Genomic DNA, 20,973 nt, shown 5'->3' on the forward strand with positions numbered 1-20,973 from the left:
TTCATTCATTTATAGTGGTACATATAACAATAACAGAGTAATATATATATATATTATTGTATTATAATTATTGATGGATTAATGTGCTCATCACCTTAATGTTGCAGCGGGTAAAGGAGGAGCTGATTTAAATTACATTATACACTACTGGGTAGCTTATGAAATTCACCATGGGNACATTATTTTCATTCATTTGGTGGTTACAGTGGTAAATATAACAATGACAGAATATTATATATATTATTGTATTATAATTATTGATGTGCTCATCACCTTAATGTTGCAGCTGGTAAAGGAGGAGCTGATTTAAATTACATTATACACTACTGGGTAGCTTATGAAATTCACCATGGGATCAATAACGTTTTTATCTTAACCTATAATAATACATGATAAAATATTTCTTGATTATATTTTGTATTGTTCTGAATCTGAATCAAAGTTAATAAAGTTATCAAATAAATGTAGCGCAGTATAAAGTACACTAGTTGCCTGAATGGGAAAGGGGCAGTACAGTATTTAAGTAAATGTACTTTGTTACTGCCTACCGCTGTTCATTGTTCAAGATTGAAATGTAAATTTGCAAGACAGTTTCTGCCCCTCTATTCACATTTAGCCTTTCACACGTGATGGTGGCTTCATTCTCCCATTATCTTCTACAATCTGTCTAGAAGTGTGTTTTTAGCATCTGAATAGAGCCATCACAGTTTGTCTACAATGTGCCTCTCACACTTGACCACACCCCGAACGAATGGCACACACATTTCAGGGAATTGTTTTGTTATGAATGCTTAGTAAACAGTTTTAAGAATCCATGGTATTAAATCCAACTAATTGTGAATTTATAATTTAAAAAAAGGAACCTCTGGTGGCTGCAGAACCACCCTCTGATGGCACCAGCAGTGAAACCTGGACCAGCACCCCTGAGGAGCCCTTCCTCTTTGATGCTGAGTCAAGGCCCTGCACTCCCCTGGCAGAATCCCCTATCTGTGGAACAGAGTCCACACTGGCACCGCTCGGAGAGGGGCCAAGCACATTCAGTCACTCAAGCACTCCAAGGCCTCGGGTGAAGCGTAGCAGGAAGATGCTGGATAAGTCCACCAGTGAGGCGTCAGAAACGTTAATGCGCAAGATTGGCAGGACCCTGAAACATTTAACTTCGAAGGGTGAACATAATGACTACATCGCGGCCTACTCAAAAACCTTTGAACACAGACTGCGGCAGTTGCCACGTAGTTTGCTGCCACACTTCCTGCATGAGGTGGACAATAGCTTCTTCAAGTATTTGACGGACAAGTCCCTGGAAAATGAAATTAGAAAGAGGTGGCTTGTCTCCGACGCTAGGCCGAATTTACCAGATACGCTCAAAATGTCCCCCCCCTATATATAGCCTAACTGATTACATTTTTTTATTTATTAAATTGCTATTTTTTTTTTGGTCCCCCCCCAATGTTGACTCCATGGTTACAGCCTTGCACCGACTGTATATAAAGGGTGTCTCTGACAGACGTATATATTTTTTTAATTTACACTAATGTGTCATGTCAAATTTAGACATGAGAGACAGAATGAAAAAACACGTCTTGTTTGTTGTTTTGTTGGTAAGGATGTCTGTTGTAAAATTATCTGTTCAAGTCAATAAATCATAAGTCTCTGCAATTTGCAATTATTTTTTGTATAGCCTATTTAGGGCATGTTTACATTTCTCTTCTGACTTCATTTCAGAATCAGAAACTGGTTTATTGCCAGGTAGGTTCACACACGAGGAATTTGACTTGATGTCATGGTGAATACATAACTTAAAACAAAGAATCTCCATATAAAACAAGCAATCTAATATAAAACAAAACATCTGTAATAAAATATAGTTAAATAGCAATAAAATAAAACAGTAATTTACAGCTAGATGGAATGCAATGAGTTATAGAATATGAAATAAGAATATGTGCAGTAAGCAGTATTTGAACATTGTGTACATTAATGTAATGCATATAGAGTCTACGTTGTGTCAGTGGGGGCCGGGCCTTGTTTAAGAGGCCCGTAGCGGAGGGGAAGAAACTTCAGGTGGCGAGAGGTTTTGGTGCTCATGCAATGCTTAACACTGCTGCTGGAACAAAAATAATTTCCAAATTTGGGATGAATAAAGATTCTATCTATCTATATACATATCTATCTGTCTACCTATCTATCTATATACATAGATGTAGACAAGAATGTATAGTTAAATATTTTACTGTAAAATTAAATAAATATTGTTTATTGTGAGTTTAAATACATTTGCAATTAATTCCATTTTATATTTAAAATGTCCAAAATGCATACTTACATTCATACCCTCATTCTTTATATCATGATTACTTTAAACAACATTCAATATTTCATTAGAATCCAAAAGGAAAGTGAGTAGACCTGTGCCTTTACAAGGATAAAATAAAACGACGTGCCTCTGCGTATGACGTCACTGTCCCCTCCTGCTCATTCTTCTGCTCGTGCTCGGCTGTTTCAGCGCAGTGGTCATTCCTCTCGTGAGCTGTGTCTGTAAATGGTGAAGTCTGCAGAAGGCGGAATAAGAGACACTCAGTACTTGAGGAACAAACAATTAGCCTTCAAAGCAGGAAATTAAAGTGGGGGCCAAGTCTGTAAAAGGTGAGGAAATACATTGTCTTTCTTCGTGTATTTGTATATCTTAATGTTAGCAAAGGCTATCATTATCGTCAGCTGAGTGATAGCTTGGGCTGGTTGTAACAGGCTATCGTTATTCGGCTTGTTGTTAATGGTTGGTTGCATGTCTATTCGCAGTTCGTCAGTCAGTATCAAAACGATATAAGATTACCTGTTAACAATGTCGCGATAACATCATGAGTCTATTATCGGTATGCAACGAGCCGTATCACATATTTACTGTCATTACTGCAGGCGTCACCGTACTGTCATATCCATAGTCCGCAGTACACACACACACTCACACACACACACACACACACACACACACACACACACACACACACACACACACACACACACACACACACACACACACACACACACATTAGTAGGAAGATATACATGATTAACTTTTTTTAAAACTTCAGATTTATATTTTCTTATTTGAATTTGCATAATGATCTCACAGACACGCCTTTAATGTTATCAAGACGAATCATCATATCCTAACAAGCAGAAGAAGGATATCTATGTAATTGTATCTTAATAATTGTTAAGGTTAATGTACTGTAATTATAGTCTCCCTCTGTCTATATTCTGACAAACAATGCGGTAAACAATCAAATGATTAGGCTCTAATGAATGTAGTTTCAACCCTGTAAAGGGAAAGTGACTTGTCTTTTTTTATATCACAGTATCATATATCATTGTCTTTAAACTTGAGTTACCCTATTTATTGGTTAAATAACCAGATAATAGTGTTGGTCTTTGGAGTTTAATTATCAAATATAAAACACATCTTGTTGATGCAAAAATGCTGCAAATCCAGTAATGTCATTGAGTAATGTTGAGACAAAACCCCTAAGATTATCCCATGCTTTATTCTCACATCGCCCAACCCTACCTCTACTGGTGTGGCAAATGGCTATATTTAGAATAAAAATGGAACAACACTTGTTCTGGTTGGTATAACGTTTTGAAGTTTTTAGATCACATAAAAGAATCGATTACATTTTTGATAGTCAAACACTAACAGTGTGTCTATGAATTGTCTTCCATGTAAAATAGTTATTGCACTTGAAAAATATAACCATATCCCTGATATTCAACCTGTTATGACTTCATAGAAACTTTAATGTTCTCTTTGTGGTTTCTGAGATGCCGCCATTTTTCTATACTATATTGAGTTTTTGGGCACATGGGACTAGCTTTTTTTTCCCCCTAAAATATAATAAGTATATGAAAAACAGTAGAACTATGTGTCTAAAGACAAAATATATCAGCAACAATTTGACAGATTTTAAAAAATGTTTGGAAATGTGTCCCCCGAGAACAATTCCATAGAGATTTCAAAATGCAGTAGTACAAATTGGAAATCCCAATTCATCTATTTCTCAGGAGTTCCTGAAGCAGACAACTAAAATCCTTAAATTCTTCTTGAGGAGTCTCTGGTATGCAGCCGATCAAATATCCACATGTTATTTCAGGATAAAATACCACCTTCGCCCCGCCCACTGCACACTTTTGGCCGAGGAACCTGCAGAGCCTGTCTGAGCCTGCAAGCCACCGCAGGTTGAAAGGAGAGAAGACTGTGCCATGGCTCTGTTGACCCTGCGTCGGCTCCCGTCCATCTCCTCCGCTCCAGTGAGTTCAGTCATCTCAACACCACGTTGTGCACGTGCAAGTTTGCTCCCTGAGATATGAAAGAATGACCTTTTTGCTTTTTACATAGAATGGTTTAGAACCACGAAGCATAAATGAGGCTGTTTTTAGTTTTGTACTCGCTCTCAGGATAGGCCTACAGGGCAAACGTACCACAGATATATCTTTGAACTGATTACGTTTTCCTTCATTACAGCAATGTGATTGGACCAGCTTCTGTTTGTCCTTATGCTCCTACAAACAGTGATTAATGCACACGTATTATCATATAAACACTTATTACCATCAGCTGTCTCTACCTGTATCTCCTCATTCTGTCCCTCTATCATGAAGATGGTTTACCTTCACATCCTAGGCTTTTCTTCTGCTCTTTTCCAACTAAAACGACCTGACTCTGGGTCCACGTTTCATTTCTTTGCATATTTGGTCACAGTATCTATTCACTCTACTATCTTAACTTGTGTTCTCTCCTTTTCTTCTTTTTCAAACCCCCCATTGTTCCTCTCCTGGCTCCTGCCCATTGCTCCTCTCTATTTTTGTTTTCTTGACTCTGTCTGGACTTGTCAGTTTCGTAACAGGTAATGTTACTGTCTCAAGTTTCTTTCTCCGTAAACCCTCCGTACTGCTGCTACTTCTCTCTCTTATTGGTTCTCTCTTTTGCATTGTGCTTCTCCTTCATTTCCTATTTCACTGCACACATAGTGGTTTTAACCCCACCCCCCCCACCCCCTTGTGCTAACATACCACTCTTGTGTCTGTTCACTCACTTCGGTCCTTCACTGCACCTTATCTGTGTCGCACCACATTTCACCCGAGAAATGACTGGACATTTTTTGCCAGCCCTTTTTGTGTACGCACTTCTCAACAGGAAAGACATCACTCACACTGCCTCCAATGTTCCCAGATCAGCTGTGACGGTGTTAGTAACAAGTCGGAAATGTGCTGTTTGGGAGCATTACAAATAACTCGTATTAACGAATATGAAATCCAACTCCAGCAAAGGATTACACAACAGAAATGTGACAGAGCTGGAATATTTAGAATCTAATTACATTATTATTTGAGAAATCAGAATCAGACATTAACACAATTATTTTGGCTTATTAGGGCCTTAGTAGGTTAACAACTTTTTTTATTCATAGGGATGGAGTAGAGGGGAAATAATAATACGACAGAAAAAATGGTTTTACTTTTAGAAGAAAAAAAACACTTGAAGCTGAATTTAAATGGGGTCAATTATACGGAACTATTCACACATTTAGGAGAAAACTAAAACTACAATAATCTCTGAGATTAAAGTCACAAATTAACCAATTGCTGATAATACAAATAAAGTAATTTTCTCATAATTTGACAAACTTTTATTTACATAAGGGTTTTTCATTGGTATATTTGCCCCTACCTGGCCCCTACATGCCATCATACACAACAGAGGATAAACATGTTGTCCTATTCTCCCTGATGAGGCGTTCTGTGATTTTATTTATTTTATTTTTAAGAATGAAACCCTTCAGAGGAGAGCAACGCTTCAGAAAAGGTAAATGTGTCCCTTTGTTGTCTTTGAATTGTCATCTGTTTAAACTCATAGCAAAATGATTCCCAGTGTCTGGAGAGCAGCGGCGTTTAACAAACTGTCCTCTGCCCCTCTGTAGGGAGAGCTTCGCCCTGGTGAAGGGGGCGGTCCTCCTGCTGGAAGAGGGTGAGAGGGTGGGCATCGATGAGGAAACTTCTTCCTCTCCACCTTCTCCTGGTGAGGAAGGCGATCGAGCGTCAGACAAACGGCACAAACAGCTTCATGCCATGGTGGAACAGCTCCGACCGGAAGACACCATGAAGCTGGTGAGACCTCAAGTTTACCGGCATGCTGGAAATACAATCGGTAGAATTAGAAAATAACAAGCAGAATGATCTGTGCTTAATTGTCTGGATTCAAGAGGATACTGTTCAACAGCTGGGGCACATCAGGTGGAGAGTCCTAATCTGTAGGGACTTTAACAGAATATTAAGTTGAATGTGAACGTGTAATGTGAATTCTACACTGATGGTCTATACTGTAGCTTTGTGTGTTTCAGTGATAGGTTTCAGTCCGTTACTGCAACACAGCGCTGAACTGGTGCTTTCCGCAGCATTACACTAATATTTAGTAGCCAGTATGTTTTGCAGAAAGCTGCTGTTCACCCTTAAGATATGAAAATGTGCTGCAGGAAACATTCTAATTCAGATATTAGATAATCCATCACGCTGAACATTTAGTTATTTTCCATGGACATCTCTTATAGTCATGGGTTTAAGAGTTTCCATGAAGGAGTAAAACACCCCCGTTCTTTCAGATGTATTGCCATGCAGAATTTGCTATGAAAGAGAGTACATCTAAAACAGGATGTGTGAAACAGATAATAGGAAATGTATAGCATTTGGAGTTGCTAGGTTACAACATGTCAGTCCTGCTGTGGCTCTGTAAGTGGAACATAACGAGGATCTGAGTTTCTCTGCAAACACAACATTTACTTCCCTGGTGTTCCTGGGAAGGCCAAGACAAATGTGCTACACAGGATATTTAGCGCTGTGGTTTGTTTGAATTCTGTTTTACATCAGACTACAAAGGGAACAGCAATATGTGAATGTAAACTCAGTAATTGTACTTGTCCTCCGTCTTCTTGACTTCCATTTCTGTCTTGTTTCTGTCTCACTCATCCTCTGTCTCATGATTGACCCTCTCTCACGCAGGCGGTGCAGTTGGAGTCCATCAGCTCGGTCAGAGTCAGATATCTGATCGTCGTCTGCACCGTCGGCAACAAACAAGAGAGCATCCTGCTGGGCATGGATTTCCCCAACTCAGACAGGTGTGTGTAACCAAGATGCGAGTGTACTGTGTCACAAAGATAAGATTCCCATTTGGTTAATCATGTCTGGTTTGGCTCTAAAAAGTGAAACCTCCCCTCTTTCTTGTGTCTCTGCTTCCTCCCCGCCTCGTCGCAGCGACCAGTGCACCATCGGCCTGGTCCTGCCCATATGGAGCGACACACAGGTGTATCTGGACGGAGACGGGTAAGAAACCGTTACAAACTGGGAATGAGGAATACATTTGAACACAGGGGGAGTGTGTGAGGCTGCAGCACAGACGGTGCAGCCTGATGTCTGGGATGCTGGCCAGTGATAATGTGAAGGAGTAATGGTCTCTATTTATGGAACAGAATCATTCCCTATGAATTACAACTACTCCTATGACTCATTTAGACCCTTACATAAGCATGGAGATCATGTGCTTCTGCAATGAACGATGAAAGTGAACTATTGTTGTTTCTGTGTGGTTGAAGGTTTGTCTCCCTGAAGATTGTTGAGGCTGTTTTCTTTAGGCCTCACATTACAGTGTTCTCCTTACGTGGCGATGCTCAGAGGAGTGTGTGTGTTCCCCCCCGTCCTCACATATTTATTCTCTACATTCTTGATAAGAATCGTCACTAAGTTGCACTGAATAAACCCTCTCTATCTCGTAGTGCGACAGCGCTTCTTATCAGCATTACTTCCTCATTTCTCAACAATTGTTATCTTCATTACTGTAGCTCATGCTTCTGTCTTTTCTCCTCAGTGGTTTCAGCGTCACCGCTGCTGAAGAGACCAGAATCTTTAAGCCTGTTTCCATGCAGACCATGTGGTACGTGATAATGCATTCATGAAATTACCATGGCATCCGTTACATCACTTCTTAAAGCACCTCACTAAAAACGACATGGCTACTTGCTGTAGATCTTGCATTTAAACCCCCCCCCCCCACCTGTCAGGTCTGTCCTGCAGGCGCTGCACGGCTGCACTGAGCGCGCCGTCAGTGCAGCGGTGATCCCAGGAAACGGTCTGGAGTGGGCCGAGCACTACCACCAGCACACTGAGTCGGACCGCTTCTGCCTCAACGAGTGGGAGGCCATGAACGACCTGGAGTCAGTGCGCAGTGACGGCCAGAGGTGAGGAAAGCACCGCTAAACTGAGTACATGCATCCAGCTCCAATCCACCTCTGATGTGAATGTGTAAATCAAAAGTCCTAATTTCTTCTCACCGTTTGTATACACGTCAGGTTTTACTTACGTTTCCTTTTTTCTTGCATGGTAAGCTCGGCAAACAGATTGTCCGACGAGACGCTGATCAAAGAGCAGCTGAGAGACATCCTGAGCACTGAAGACCTGGACAACCTCACGTCTAAAATGGTAAGAAGTGCGAGCAGACATCAGGAGGAAGTGAAAGAAAATCAGATAACTACCAGGGTTAAATAGAAGTTAAAAAAGGTTCATATATGTTTTGCATGTCTATTTATTCAGTTTAAATGCTGTATTTCTGCACAGTTGCTGGTTATAATTAGGCTGCACTCATATTATTAGTTTGACCCAATTTGTAGAATTACATCTAGTGTTGCCTCATAGATATTTCCAACCTGTTTCACAAACGTTTCCAATCACTCCAGTGCTTCAAATCTATTGAAACAATCGCATTTTCGTACACACACTAACTCGCAAATCTTGACCACCATGCCGAATCTTCTGCCACCTAGGGCAGAAAACTGAAAGATAGGGATATTTGTAGACCGATAGACTGCTGGTTTCTAGATTGAAAAAAAGATGAATGTTATCATTTCCAAAATTCACAACATTTATAAAAACATTGTTTGGTGTGATGACTGACATGACGGCAGACATTCAAACTTCATTAACTTTAATAAAGGCTTCTAATGTAGAAAAACCATTTGGTAAAGCATGTATACTGTGATCTCTCCTTTACTGGTGCAGGTGCACTCCGCTCTGGAGACCAGGATAGGCTTCGACATGAAACCCTTCAAGGAGTACATAGACAATGAGATCCTGGTCACCATGGCTCAGATGGATAATCCCTCCAAAATATTTGACTTCCTTTACCTGGTGAGTGATTGCTGACATCCAAAGACCATCCATAGGCTTTAGTATACCCTCATAGCAAGAGGCCTTTCTTATGCAAGAGTTAATAAAGTGAGATGTGCTTTCACCAGGAGGCTGTCATGTGACCGTAACTTCCCCTTTTTGTGACGGCTGTGTCGAAAGCGATAGGAAAGACGATTTGTCGGCCCTTTCCTTTTCGTGCACTCGACTCACCCTTCTGCTTCTGGTTTCAGGGCTCTGAGTGGAACGCAGCTAACTTTGAGGAGCTGCAGAAAAACAAGTCAGTGTTTCCAGCATTATTTATAGATCTGTTTTGGTTCCCATTGTCTCATGAACCTCATGTGTATACTTAAATTGTGCCATTGTGTTTAGCCGAGTCATCACCTCTGTGGCTCTAACTTGGTGCCTTTTTGTTTTTCAGTGTGGGATATATTCTGAATGTGACCAGGGAGATTGACAACTTTTTCCCAGAGTCCTTCACTTACATGAACATCAGAGTGTACGATGTGGAGGCCAGCGACCTGCTGCCTCACTGGACCGACACGTTCAACTTCATCAACACGGCCAGGTAGTCCTGCAACCCCAAACGCATCACAACACACCGTATGTCAGAGCCACTATTTAGATTTTATAAGAAAGGCCACCTAATTGTGACGTCTGTAGTCAACGCACTATAAAGGACTACAATTCCCACGGCGCCTGTGCTAAAGTCACTGTGAGGGGCAACCTGTCGAGGAACAGTTTTTAACCGTACTCGTACCGTATACGTACATGCAAACTAAAAAGCATTGTGCAGTATTTAGCAGAGAACAGTTGTAGAAAAGCACAATCACATGTGTGTCCTTAACTCTATAACATATTTAGATTGTGTCCAGTTACCAAACATGAAAACCATATTATTATTATTATAACATGTTTCATATACCTGTGACTGCTCCGATTGGCATGAAGCCTTATCATGAGGGGGAAAGGTTTGACATGCTAAATCCAGAGATGAAGACCTCCTGTATTTTTACACAGACCACTGCAAATTCTCTTTGACAGAGTTAGGGGAGCAGACTAATAGCACTTTAGTCTTCTCGTCAGGGCCGTTTCTTCCTATACGCGGACTATGCAGATGCATAGGGCACTAGGGGGCCCCCAAGCTGAAAGTTCAGGTTCAGCCTCAATATATTTGGGTAGAATTAAAATGAGCCGTCTTTATTTGTAGACAGCCAAGCCCCCTCCTGTGTTCGGTGAAGCATTATATGCTTACACATCCAATGTAGGATATAAACACAACTAAACTGCAATGATAGCAAAGCTGTGGCTTGTGTTTTTGGGGTAATAAAGTGACGTCTGAGGAAGAGGAACAATGTAAATGTAACATTGTTGAGAAAATGCTGCATCTCTTGCATTTATGAAATAGAGGAGCCTTATTCTTTACCTTTTTTAATATCATTTTTTGTAAGTTTCAATTGCTGGGTTTTTGTGAAATTAGCCTGTTTTCCTCTTAAAGTGTCACAGATCGATGCTTCTCCACAGTTCATCTTAAAGGCTTCGGAATCCCCCCATTGTAGTTAAAAAACTAGGGCCCCCATCAGCATCTTGCACAAGGCCCCCAAAAGGCTAGAAACGGCCCTGCTTCTCGTCTAACTCTCTACAAGTGGATGATGAATGATTGCATTTCCTTAAACGTGTTCATTTTGTTACCAGCTTTATCTCAGCGTAAATGTTGCTGTTTACATTTGTTGCACTGTGACTTATATGCACATTTGAGTTCATTTCTATATATATTACAAGTCAAGCAAAGCCCCTAAACCACTAAGTGACTTTCTCCTGATCTCCGTGTCACAGGGACAGTGGACAGGCCGTGTTGGTGCACTGTAAGATGGGCGTTTCTCGCTCTGCCTCCACGGTGATGGCCTACGCCATGAAGGAGCATCACTGGTCGCTGGAGATGGCGTTGGACTACGTCAGGGATCGCAGGTCCATCGCCAAGCCCAACGAAGGCTTCACGAGGCAGCTGCAGACCTACAACGGCATCCTCAACGCCAGGTCAGCGACACTGTTAGGCGTGATGCTGTATGAAGATCTACGGCTGTGAGGTTTTAGATTTGCTTTGTGCTCATCTGAGTGTGTTGTGTCTTCCTTTTTAATATTGTAGCCAGCAGCGCCACAGCACACTCTGGAGGAGGAGGTCGAGAGACCACAGACAGAAGTCAGTCCGCAAGGAGGAGAGACGGGAGGCAGGAAAGCCAGAGGAGGACGAGGAGGACGAGGAGGGCGATGAGGATTCTGAGGGATTTGGCGATTATGACCTGACGGATGAAGAGAGTCCAGATGAAAAAGATGTTTGTAGCCTGGATGAAAAAGATGAAGCGAAGGAAGAGACAGACGTAAGTAGTTGCATCAATGATATGTTATTTGACATTTTAGATCCTGCACACTCTTCATCTTCAGTTTTTTTATTTTCTCAAACACACCCAGTTGTTTGAAGAGCCCCTCCCCCAGTCGGAGACCAACCAGGGGCCCGAGCCGACACCAAACTGCTCTATTACAGTGAACGAACCAGACAAGGTGAACACACACACACACACACACACACACACACACACACACACACACACACACACACACACACTTTATCCCTTCATGCACCTTTTTTGATGTTCTCTCTCTCTCGTCTGAAGGTGGCTCCGAGTGTAAATCGCAGCGGCAGGATGAACCTCTTCTCTCTCATGCAGTCCATCAGTGATGAAGACAAAGGACGAGAGCAGGTGAACGAAGCCGAGTGCAAGTCTCTCTTTAATGCTCTTTGTAGTTTAGCTGTACAAACAAATGGTGGCGTTTGTTCAAGAAATATAGAGGAGATTGGTGTTGAAATGAACTGGGTAGATGTTTGGGATGTTTTTGAAAAATAGTTATTTTTAAATGTTTTCTAAATCCAACAGATGCCCTTTTATTATTGAAAGAGTTGTTCTTATCTTCCTTCTCCTTAAGGTAGAAAATGGGGCTAATCATACTATAAATACGATACTTAAACATTATATCTTGATATAGGTCATGCAATATCTCGTTAACGATATATCATGATAAATCCTTATTTCTGGAAACTCAATAAATTAATATATAGCTTGTATAAAATAATGTCATGGCAAATCTTTTGCTCCTGTGTACTGAGTATTTGTTGGTGTACTGAGAATTTTACAGCGAAATTAAATGTTTGACATGGAATTTAGTGAAATAAATATGTCCAGCTATACACAGAAATTGTTTACATAAACACAAATACAGAAAATTGTTATAGATTTCGCTGGGGTATTCCTATAAGCAGAATCTTTTGGGTTGTGACTGTTTACCACCAGTATTATGCCTTAGCTCTATTGTTGTTTCTAAATGTTAGTTCAGGGCCAATGCTTCCAACTTTTAGCCGGTCTCTCTCTAAAAGCTTCATTTCTATTTCTTTGTTCCTTTCAAAGCTCCTCGGCAGTCCATCGCGGTCTCCACGGCAGCGAAGGAGTAGCCAAAAGCGTCTGACTCACCAGAGAGCCTGCACGGACGTTTCACCTGAGCCACGAAGCCTGCCTGGCGCGAGTGAAAACAAACCCTGAAGACAGAGGGGCAGGGAGAAAGAGGAGGGAGCGGGACCCATGAAGGAGGAAGAAGATGGCTGGGGGGGGGGGGATGATGATTCATATCTTTGTTCCAAATTATTATAACTGATGACGGTTCACTTTTGATATTAGGATTATACTGTAATATACCACTGAAAGTCAGGGTGGCTGAAGTCATTATTATTGTACTTAGTTGTAATATTATTATGGGATTCTTCAGTGTTTTTAGAACATCTCCTTTCCTTCCTTCTTCCGCTCTCGCATCACCCCTCCACAGAATCTATGCAAAAACGTTTCTGCTTTTCTCCTTCTCTGTGAATATGAGGATGTATGCTGCCAGTCCAAGTTCTCCCATCAGAAGTCTTTTCCACGTGACGCTCATTGTTGACAGATGGGAGGAGTTCATGTTATCGAAGCTGTGCATCATGGACCAAGTCAGGGCCAGTTTTATAGCACAAGCCAAACCACGTATTCTAATGTGCCAATGAATATATTGAAAGTAATGTTAGGAACCAATTTCACTCCTTTTATTTGATTCTTTCTATTTAAACACCAGAGCTGTAGGAGTGCCTTCAACCTGAGAATGATTACGACTCTATGACTGGTGATGTGTATGTCTTTACTCCGAGGTGGTGGCTGCGTATTGTATGACTCTTGTACTGTTTCTCTGATTACAGTTTAATGTGACTTCCCAAAGCTTTTTGCATGTATGCATAAAGCATATGTAGACCTTGTGTATATATATATATGTATATCTATATATATCTATATATGTATATGTGTATGTATATATATATACATATATATATATATATATACACAGAACTGCTGATGACCTGGGTGCATGTTATGCGTTTTTGTACCAACGTGTTCGACCTCAGGGTTTTCTCATGTATTTATAAGGCTGTTTTATGAATTAAGCTAAATTATTCAAAATACTGTTTTCAGACTCACGATCACTGGATGCTGAGACGCAATATTTTAATTTCATGCTGGTAGTTTTTATCCAGTGAACCCAAAGCTAAAGCTTTATTTAACCTGCATGCTTACATTTAAAGAGAACATGCACTTTATAATCTCACAACACACGCTCCCCACTGCCTGAGCCAGCGACACACTGTACTATGAATAAAATGATCAATGCCTTTTTCTTATGTCTCCACGCCCTGTTGTGTGAAGTCCTCCACTGTCTGCACCTCACTCTTGTTTACAACAATCACTGAGTGAAAAAATAAACAATTATATTAAAACCAAATGTTTTTTTGTCTTGAATAAATTAACACGAGGACTCAATCAGTTTAGAAACGTTTTATTCACAAGAGACAGAGCACAGGACAGCAGACGTACTTCACTCATTGTCATTTACTGTAGTGCTGGTCATCTTAATAACCGTACAGTCCTCATTGAAGAGAGAGCAAAGAGAAAGGGATACAGGACATTTTAACAAAACGTGATAAATGATTCTTGAACTCAGTTGTCGATGTATTTCCTCCTGGGTTCACTGAGGGTGATTCCTCCCTCTTTCAATGCTGTCCTGAAAGACTGGACCTGTGAAAAACAAAGGTCAGGGAGAGATGAACATCAAGCTGGTGACGACTAAAGGGGTAGAAACAGACATCCAAATACATTTTCAAACAGCAGCTTATCTGCTTGTACTCACAGCGTCAGAGCGGTAGGTCCAGGGAATGGCCCTGTACACCATCCTGGTGATGCCGGCCTGATGGCAGCGGTGTGCCAGCACTTCGCCCACAGCCTGGCACGCCGCCACGCAGCTGGTGGAGTGCAGATCCCTCTTCAGCGCCCACTCTTTGGTGGAACAGGTGAGCACCGGGACAGGAGAGCTGCTGGAGAACACGCTGGCCGTCACATGGCTCTTGGTTCGAATAAACTCCAACCTGAATACACGAAAGAGACAAACATGATAAAACAGAAGAGACAAAGGCAGGAGGAATATGGAGAATTCAGATCTGCAGGATTCAATCTTGAAAATCTGTATTTGCGTTTTTGTTTGGACAAATATAAAACTTGACATGTATTTGCAGATGATGTGTATATAATATGTAAAGTCCCAATAAAATATCATATTGATCATAAATACTGGTAGTATATACAGTGGGGCAAAAAAGTATTTAGTCAGCCACCAATTGTGCAAGTTCTCCCACTTAAAAAGATGAGAGGCCTGTAATTTTCATCCTAGGTATACCTCAACTATGAGAGACATAATGGGGGGAAAGAATCCAGGAAATCACATTGTCCTCCACTTGTTAACTGTATTAATGGTACCTGTTTGAACTCGTTCTCAGTATAAAAGACACCTGTCCACAACCTCAAACAGTCACACTCCAAACTCCACTATGGCCAAGACCAAAGAGCTGTCAAAGGACACCAGAAACAAAATTGTAGACCTGCACCAGGCTGGGAAGACTGAATCTGCAATAGGTAAGCAGCTTGGTGTGAAGAAATCAACTGTGGGAGCAATTATTAGAAAATGGAAGACATACAAGACCACTGATAATCTCCCTCGATCTGGGGCTCCACGCAAGATCTCACCCCGTGGGGTCAAAATGATCACAAGAACGGTGAGCAACAATCCCAGAACCACACGGGGGGACCTAGTCAATGACCTGCAGAGAGCTGGGACCAAAGTAACAAAGGCTACCATCAGTAACACACTACGCCGCCAGGGACTCAAATCCTGCAGTGCCAGATGTGTCCCCCTGCTTAAGCCAGTACATGTCCAGGCCCGCCTGAAGTTTGCTAGAGAGCATTTAGATGATCCAGAAGAGGATTGGGAGAATGTCATATGGTCAGATGAAACCAAAATAGAACTTTTTGGTAAAAACTCAACTAGACGTGTTTGGAGGAGAAAGAATGCTGAGTTGCATCCAAAGAACACCATACCTACTGTGAAACATGGGGGTGGAAACATCATGCTTTGGTGCTGTTTTCTGCAAAGGGACCAGGACGACTGATCCGTGTAAAGGAAAGAATGAATGGGGCCATGTATCGTGAGATTTTGAGTGACAACCTCCTTCCATCAGCAAGGGCATTGAAGTTGAAACGTGGCTGGGTCTTTCAGCATGACAATGATCCCAAACACACCGCCCGGGCAACGAAGGAGTGGCTTCGTAAGAAGCATTTCAAGGTCCTGGAGTGGCCTAGCCAGTCTCCAGATCTCAACCCCATAGAAAATCTTTGGAGGGAGTTGAAAGTCCGTGTTGCCCAGCGACAGCCCCAAAACATCACTGCTCTAGAGGAGATCTGCATGGAGGACCATTCCTCCATGCAGATCTCCTCTAGAGCAGTGATGTTTTGGGGCTGTCGCTGGGCAACACGGACTTTCAACTCCCTCCAAAGATTTTCTATGGGGTTGAGATNTTTTTTTTTTTTTTTTTTTTTTTTTTCGGACTGCTACAACGCGAAAAACTTGCAAACCACAGCCAGGCACCAAGGAGGACCAGGCATGCTCGCCGCTTAGATATATACTGCTGATCCTTGCCGGTGGGTTTACTGCAATATGCCAAGCTAGAAGCCGATGGCACTCGGTAGCAGGAACAAGTGGTCTGGGCCCTCTGCCTACTTTAAGCACAGATATGTGGGGACCGGAAGGAGGGTAGGTACCTAAGAGACCAACGGTACGTCCCGATTCTGTGGGTGAGCTGCGAGTCAAGAGAGGCATGCCGTGCATGTGACATTAATGGGCCCAGTACATGTGCTGCCCAGGCCTGGAGCGCCACGAAGAGAGCACGGAGGGCCGCCGTGGTGTCCTTTTTGAGTGCCATGTCTTGAGATGATTGATGCTGTTACAATGGCTAGCCTAGCATGTGTGAGCGCGTCTCTGTCACTGCCATTGTGACGCTTTGGTTACTTACCAGTGTACCGCGGAAGTTACTTCCGAGGCCCAGGCAGAGAGGCGGCCGCGGGCCTTGCTTGACGCCCGGATTGAGGCTCACCACGACAGCTCATGAAGGCTTCCGATGCAGCCCGGAGTTCCTCTGCGCCAATGGCTCCGAGCAGGTCTTACATGAGCCGAAGCGCCTCACACCCTCTTGGTGCGTCGTGCCGCTCACTTCATATGGAAGGGGTTTCCCAACAATCACCGCGGTCGCTGCAAAGACCGGGAGACAGCATGGAGACAGCAGAGCGGAGAACAGGCCGTGTATGTGTCGTGCCCTCTGCTCCTGTTCTGTCTACCTGTACTGTCTGTCTGTGCTGCATGCCGTCTGCTCTGTCTGTCTGTCTGTCGTGCTGTGTGACGGTTCCGCGTTTGTCAGCGGTTGCGCCCTCCATTGTGCTCCACTATGTCTTCTTCCTTCCTGGCTTAGTTTTAGCATTCAACACTAAAGCCCCTCTATTCAAAATTTTGTGTTAGCTTTGTGTTATCAATACTGTATGGTCAGTTACATTCGTGAAGTACTCCGATAATTGATCAGGTAATTACACGTAATACTTCACCACTGAGCCTCTTTTTAGGATACATTGCATTTCTGCAGGAGGCTATCGGGCCAAAGAACATGGCTCGATTGATTCTTATTGCATTGAATTAAAGGTGAGCATATTAGAATGCATAATATGCACTGAAAGGTCCTGAAAAAAAGCTTTTTTTCAATGAGCCGTTTTAAGTTCGGCTTCATGCATAATATTCTATTATCCTCAATTTGTTATGCGTAGCATGTACAGTTGGGCAAAAAGGTTTATTTAGTGAAGCCAACCAATTGTGCCCAAAGCTTCTCCCACTTCAAAAAGGGAAAGATGAGAGAGGCTTGTAATTTTCATCCTAGGTATACCTCAACTATGAGAGACAAAATGAGAAAAAAAAAAAATTCAGAAAATCACATTGTCTGATTTTTAAAGACTTTATTTGCAAATTATGGTGGAAAATAAGTATTTGGTCAATAACAAAAATTCATCTCAATACTTTGTTTTATACCCTTTGTTGTCAATGACAGAGGTCAAACGTTTTCTGTAAGTCTTCACAAGGTTTTCACACACTGTTGCTGGTATTTTTGGCCCATTCCTCCATGCAGATCTCCTCTAGAGCAGTGATGTTTTGGGGCTGTCGCTGGGCAACACGGACTTTCGACTTTCAACTCCAAAGATTTTCTATGGGGTTGAGATCTGGAGACTGGCTAGGCCACTCCAGGACCTTGAAATGCTTCTTACGAAGCCACTCCTTCATTGCCCGGGCGGTGTGTTTGGGATCATTGTCATGCTGAAAGACCCAGTCACGTTTCAACTTCAATGCCCTTGCTGATGGAAGGAGGTTGTCACTCAAAATCTCACGATACATGGCCCCATTCATTCTTTCCTTTACACGGATCAGTCGTCCTGGTCCCTTTGCAGAAAAACAGCCCCAAAGCATGATGTTTCCACCCCCATGTTTCACAGTAGGTATGGTGTTCTTTGGATGCAACTCAGCATTCTTTCTCCTCCAAACACGTCTAGTTGAGTTTTTACCAAAAAGTTCTATTTTGGTTTCATCTGACCATATGACATTCTCCCAATCCTCTTCTGGATCATCTAAATGCTCTCTAGCAAACTTCAGACGGGCCTGGACATGTACTGGCTTAAGCAGGGGGACACGTCTGGCACTGCAGGATTTGAGTCCCTGGCGGCGTAGTGTGTTACTGATGGTAGCCTTTGTTACTTTGGTCCCAGCTCTCTGCAGGTCATTGACTAGGTCCCCCCGTGTGGTTCTGGGATTTTTGCTCACCGTTCTTGTGATCATTTTGACCCCACGGGGTGAGATCTTGCGTGGAGCCCCAGATCGAGGGAGATTATCAGTGGTCTTGTATGTCTTCCATTTTCTAATAATTGCTCCCACAGTTGATTTCTTCACACCAAGCTGCTTACCTATTGCAGATTCAGTCTTCCCAGCCTGGTGCAGGTCTACAATTTTGTTTCTGGTGTCCTTTGACAGCTCTTTGGTCTTGGCCATAGTGGAGTTTGGAGTGTGACTGTTTGAGGTTGTGGACAGGTGTCTTTTATACTGAGAACAAATTCAAACAGGTGCCATTAATACAGTTAACAAGTGGAGGACAGAGGAGGCTCTTAAAGAAGAAGTTACAGGTCTGTGAGAGCCAGAAATCTTGTTTGTTTGTAGGTGACCAAATACTTATTTTACCGAGGAATTTACCAATTAATTCATTAAAAATCCTACAATGTGATTTCCTGGATTCTTTCCCCCCATTCTGTCTCTCATAGTTGAAGTGTACCTAGGATTAAAATTACAGGCCTCTTTCATCTTTTTACGTGGGAGAACTTGCACAATTGGTGGCTGACTAAATACCTTTTTGCCCCACTGTATGTATAGAGCTTTAAAATGGCTTTTGAAGGTGGGTATAACACTTTCTCTCCTTAGATGGTTCATAATTTTATCTTCTCCTACCACTTAGTAGAGCTATCTTTACTCTTTTCAGGAAGTATATAGGGCCGTCGGACTGAATCATATTTACATCGTCTCTTCTTAGAATGTCGACGGATATCGTCCTACCTTTTCCTCGACTAGGGCTTCGTTTGTGCTCTGGTTAGGAGGAGACGATACACCTCTATATTTAGTAGGAGGGCGACCACAAAGTTATCACCGCTTCGCTCTATCCTAAATTACTCCCCTACCACACGTCTGAAAAGTTTTGTCCTAGTATCACCCGTCACCCCACTTCTATCACCAGTTCTGACCATCACCATACAAGTGTTCAGAGGTTGAGTATGCTGCTCCTCATCCAGCTAACAAGTTCGCGAATAATGCTGGACATAGTGTAAAAAATTCAAGCTTGGAGATCACGGGAGGACAACTGACGTTTGCGAGGCCCTCCCAACTAAGTGTTTATTGGGAGAGACCTTTTAGGATTTAACATCCTATCAAACCGGTAATTTTACGTAAAACTAATCTAAAGTCGCTCTTCATATAAAATGATAAATACTTAGGTACAGGTCACCCTACACCATCCTAGATATCATAACTATACACAATATAGAACTAATAATACAAACAACTCACGGAGAGGGCCACATAGCAACTGCACATTCAAATAGTACATTCAATCCGCAGTTGGGAGTGCCCCACTTTGTCATAAAGACCGGAGCTTCAAAGAACATATATTTAAAAAAATAAGGGGAGTAGAACAATAATTACTAAAATTTCGATAAGACAGTCAGGTAGTATAATACCTATACAAGAAGAAAACAAAAAAAAAAGGAACAAAATAATGTGTGTAAGTAACCAATAACACATGGTGACCCGAACAAAAAAGGTATTACAGAAAAAGAGGAAGTAAAGACTCTCATGATAGAGACCCACAATAGAGAGAGAATAGAAGTTAGTTACAATAATATATCGGGTTATAGTGTTTACAATGTAAACAGAGTCAATATTGAAACAAACAGTCTATATAGCATAACCATAAGAGAGAGAAACAGGAATCTGGGAGTGTAAAAAACAAAGATATAAACCACATCCAAAACAAAAGAAGGCCTTTTTGGGTGTCCAAATTCCTTTTACCCTCTTTGGAGTCCCTATCGTGTCTCCTACACACAAAAAGGGAGAGAACACATACAAGATCAAAGACAAAACACAAACACTAACACACCACATTTAACTTTTCTATTTATGTAACGGTTGTAATCCGATCAGGTTTACAAACCTTTAACGTACACACGATATTATACTTCTACTTAGGTGCTCCCTATAGGTAGGCTCCTGAACTACCTAGGCCTGGTGTCGGTGCCTGAGATTGCTATACACGGTCTGAGTGCCAGGCACAGTTGCGTCCACTAAATTTTTTGAGTAGCTTAGAGCATTAGTCCTGAGTCGAGACTGTTACTGTGATCACAATACTGATCTCGTTATACAACTACAGCCACAGTTACCAGCAACGACCAGATATAGAATGTGCGTCCCATACGCATTACTTTAGACCTCTCCCCATACAAAACCTGTCTTTTCCACTAAATATGACCAATAAGGCTCACTGACTGACCAAAACACACGTGATTTTTAGCGGAGTCAATGCCGTACATTATGTCGTCAGAGCCGTTAAAACCAACGTATGTTCGGATAATAGAGAGTTGACGGCAGCAAGATTTCATACAACTACTCTCTGCCACTAATCTACTTCACCACCGTCAGCTCCGTACACCCTTCCCACGA

The 20,973-nt window shown here is 42.0% G+C and overlaps 3 protein-coding genes across 3 annotated transcripts in view; 2 read left to right on the forward strand and 1 right to left on the reverse strand.

Moving 5' to 3' along the window:
• LOC104945911 (transcription factor Adf-1-like) overlaps positions 1-2,647 on the forward strand; it is a 7,397-nt gene extending 4,750 nt beyond the window's left edge. Inside the window, exon 3 of the mRNA XM_010771645.1 lies at positions 2,439-2,647. Within this exon, the coding sequence (XP_010769947.1) occupies positions 2,439-2,529 (91 nt within the window). The 3' untranslated portion in view covers positions 2,530-2,647. The remainder of the gene's footprint in view (positions 1-2,438) is intronic.
• Positions 2,512-13,974, forward strand: si:ch211-203d1.3 (protein phosphatase Slingshot homolog 3). The gene is made up of 17 exons (XM_010771633.1): positions 2,512-2,646; positions 4,152-4,308; positions 5,826-5,863; positions 5,979-6,165; positions 7,054-7,169; positions 7,306-7,374; positions 7,916-7,981; positions 8,109-8,285; positions 8,433-8,526; positions 9,103-9,231; positions 9,462-9,508; positions 9,650-9,796; positions 11,065-11,265; positions 11,375-11,606; positions 11,698-11,787; positions 11,901-11,987; positions 12,690-13,974. The coding sequence occupies exons 2-17, from the start codon at positions 4,261-4,263 to the stop codon at positions 12,819-12,821; spliced, it is 1,860 nt and encodes a 619-aa protein (XP_010769935.1). The 5' UTR covers positions 2,512-2,646; positions 4,152-4,260; the 3' UTR covers positions 12,822-13,974.
• A 143-nt stretch (positions 13,975-14,117) lies between these two features.
• The window catches only part of mrpl18 (mitochondrial ribosomal protein L18), a 7,901-nt gene continuing 1,045 nt past the window's right edge, over positions 14,118-20,973 (reverse strand). The window contains exons 3-4 of the mRNA XM_010771655.1: positions 14,485-14,719; positions 14,118-14,372 (exon numbers count right to left, since the gene is read on the reverse strand). Coding sequence (XP_010769957.1) covers positions 14,295-14,372; positions 14,485-14,719 — 313 coding nt within the window. The 3' untranslated portion in view covers positions 14,118-14,294. The remainder of the gene's footprint in view (positions 14,373-14,484; positions 14,720-20,973) is intronic.

Source organism: Notothenia coriiceps, unplaced genomic scaffold (assembly GCF_000735185.1).
Source record: "Notothenia coriiceps isolate Sejong01 unplaced genomic scaffold, NC01 NC01_scaffold00000339, whole genome shotgun sequence".
NCBI classification, from domain to species: domain Eukaryota; kingdom Metazoa; phylum Chordata; class Actinopteri; order Perciformes; family Nototheniidae; genus Notothenia; species Notothenia coriiceps.

Excerpts from the sequence above, each read along its gene's own strand:
- si:ch211-203d1.3 (XM_010771633.1), top strand. The coding sequence starts at position 4,261 with ATGGCTCTGTTGACCCTGCGTCGGCTCCCGTCCATCTCCTCCGCTCCA. Across the intron at positions 11,266-11,374 it reads AACGGCATCCTCAACGCCAG|CCAGCAGCGCCACAGCACAC; the intron begins GTCAGCGACACT and ends TTAATATTGTAG. Across the intron at positions 11,788-11,900 it reads CAGTGAACGAACCAGACAAG|GTGGCTCCGAGTGTAAATCG; the intron begins GTGAACACACAC and ends TCTCGTCTGAAG.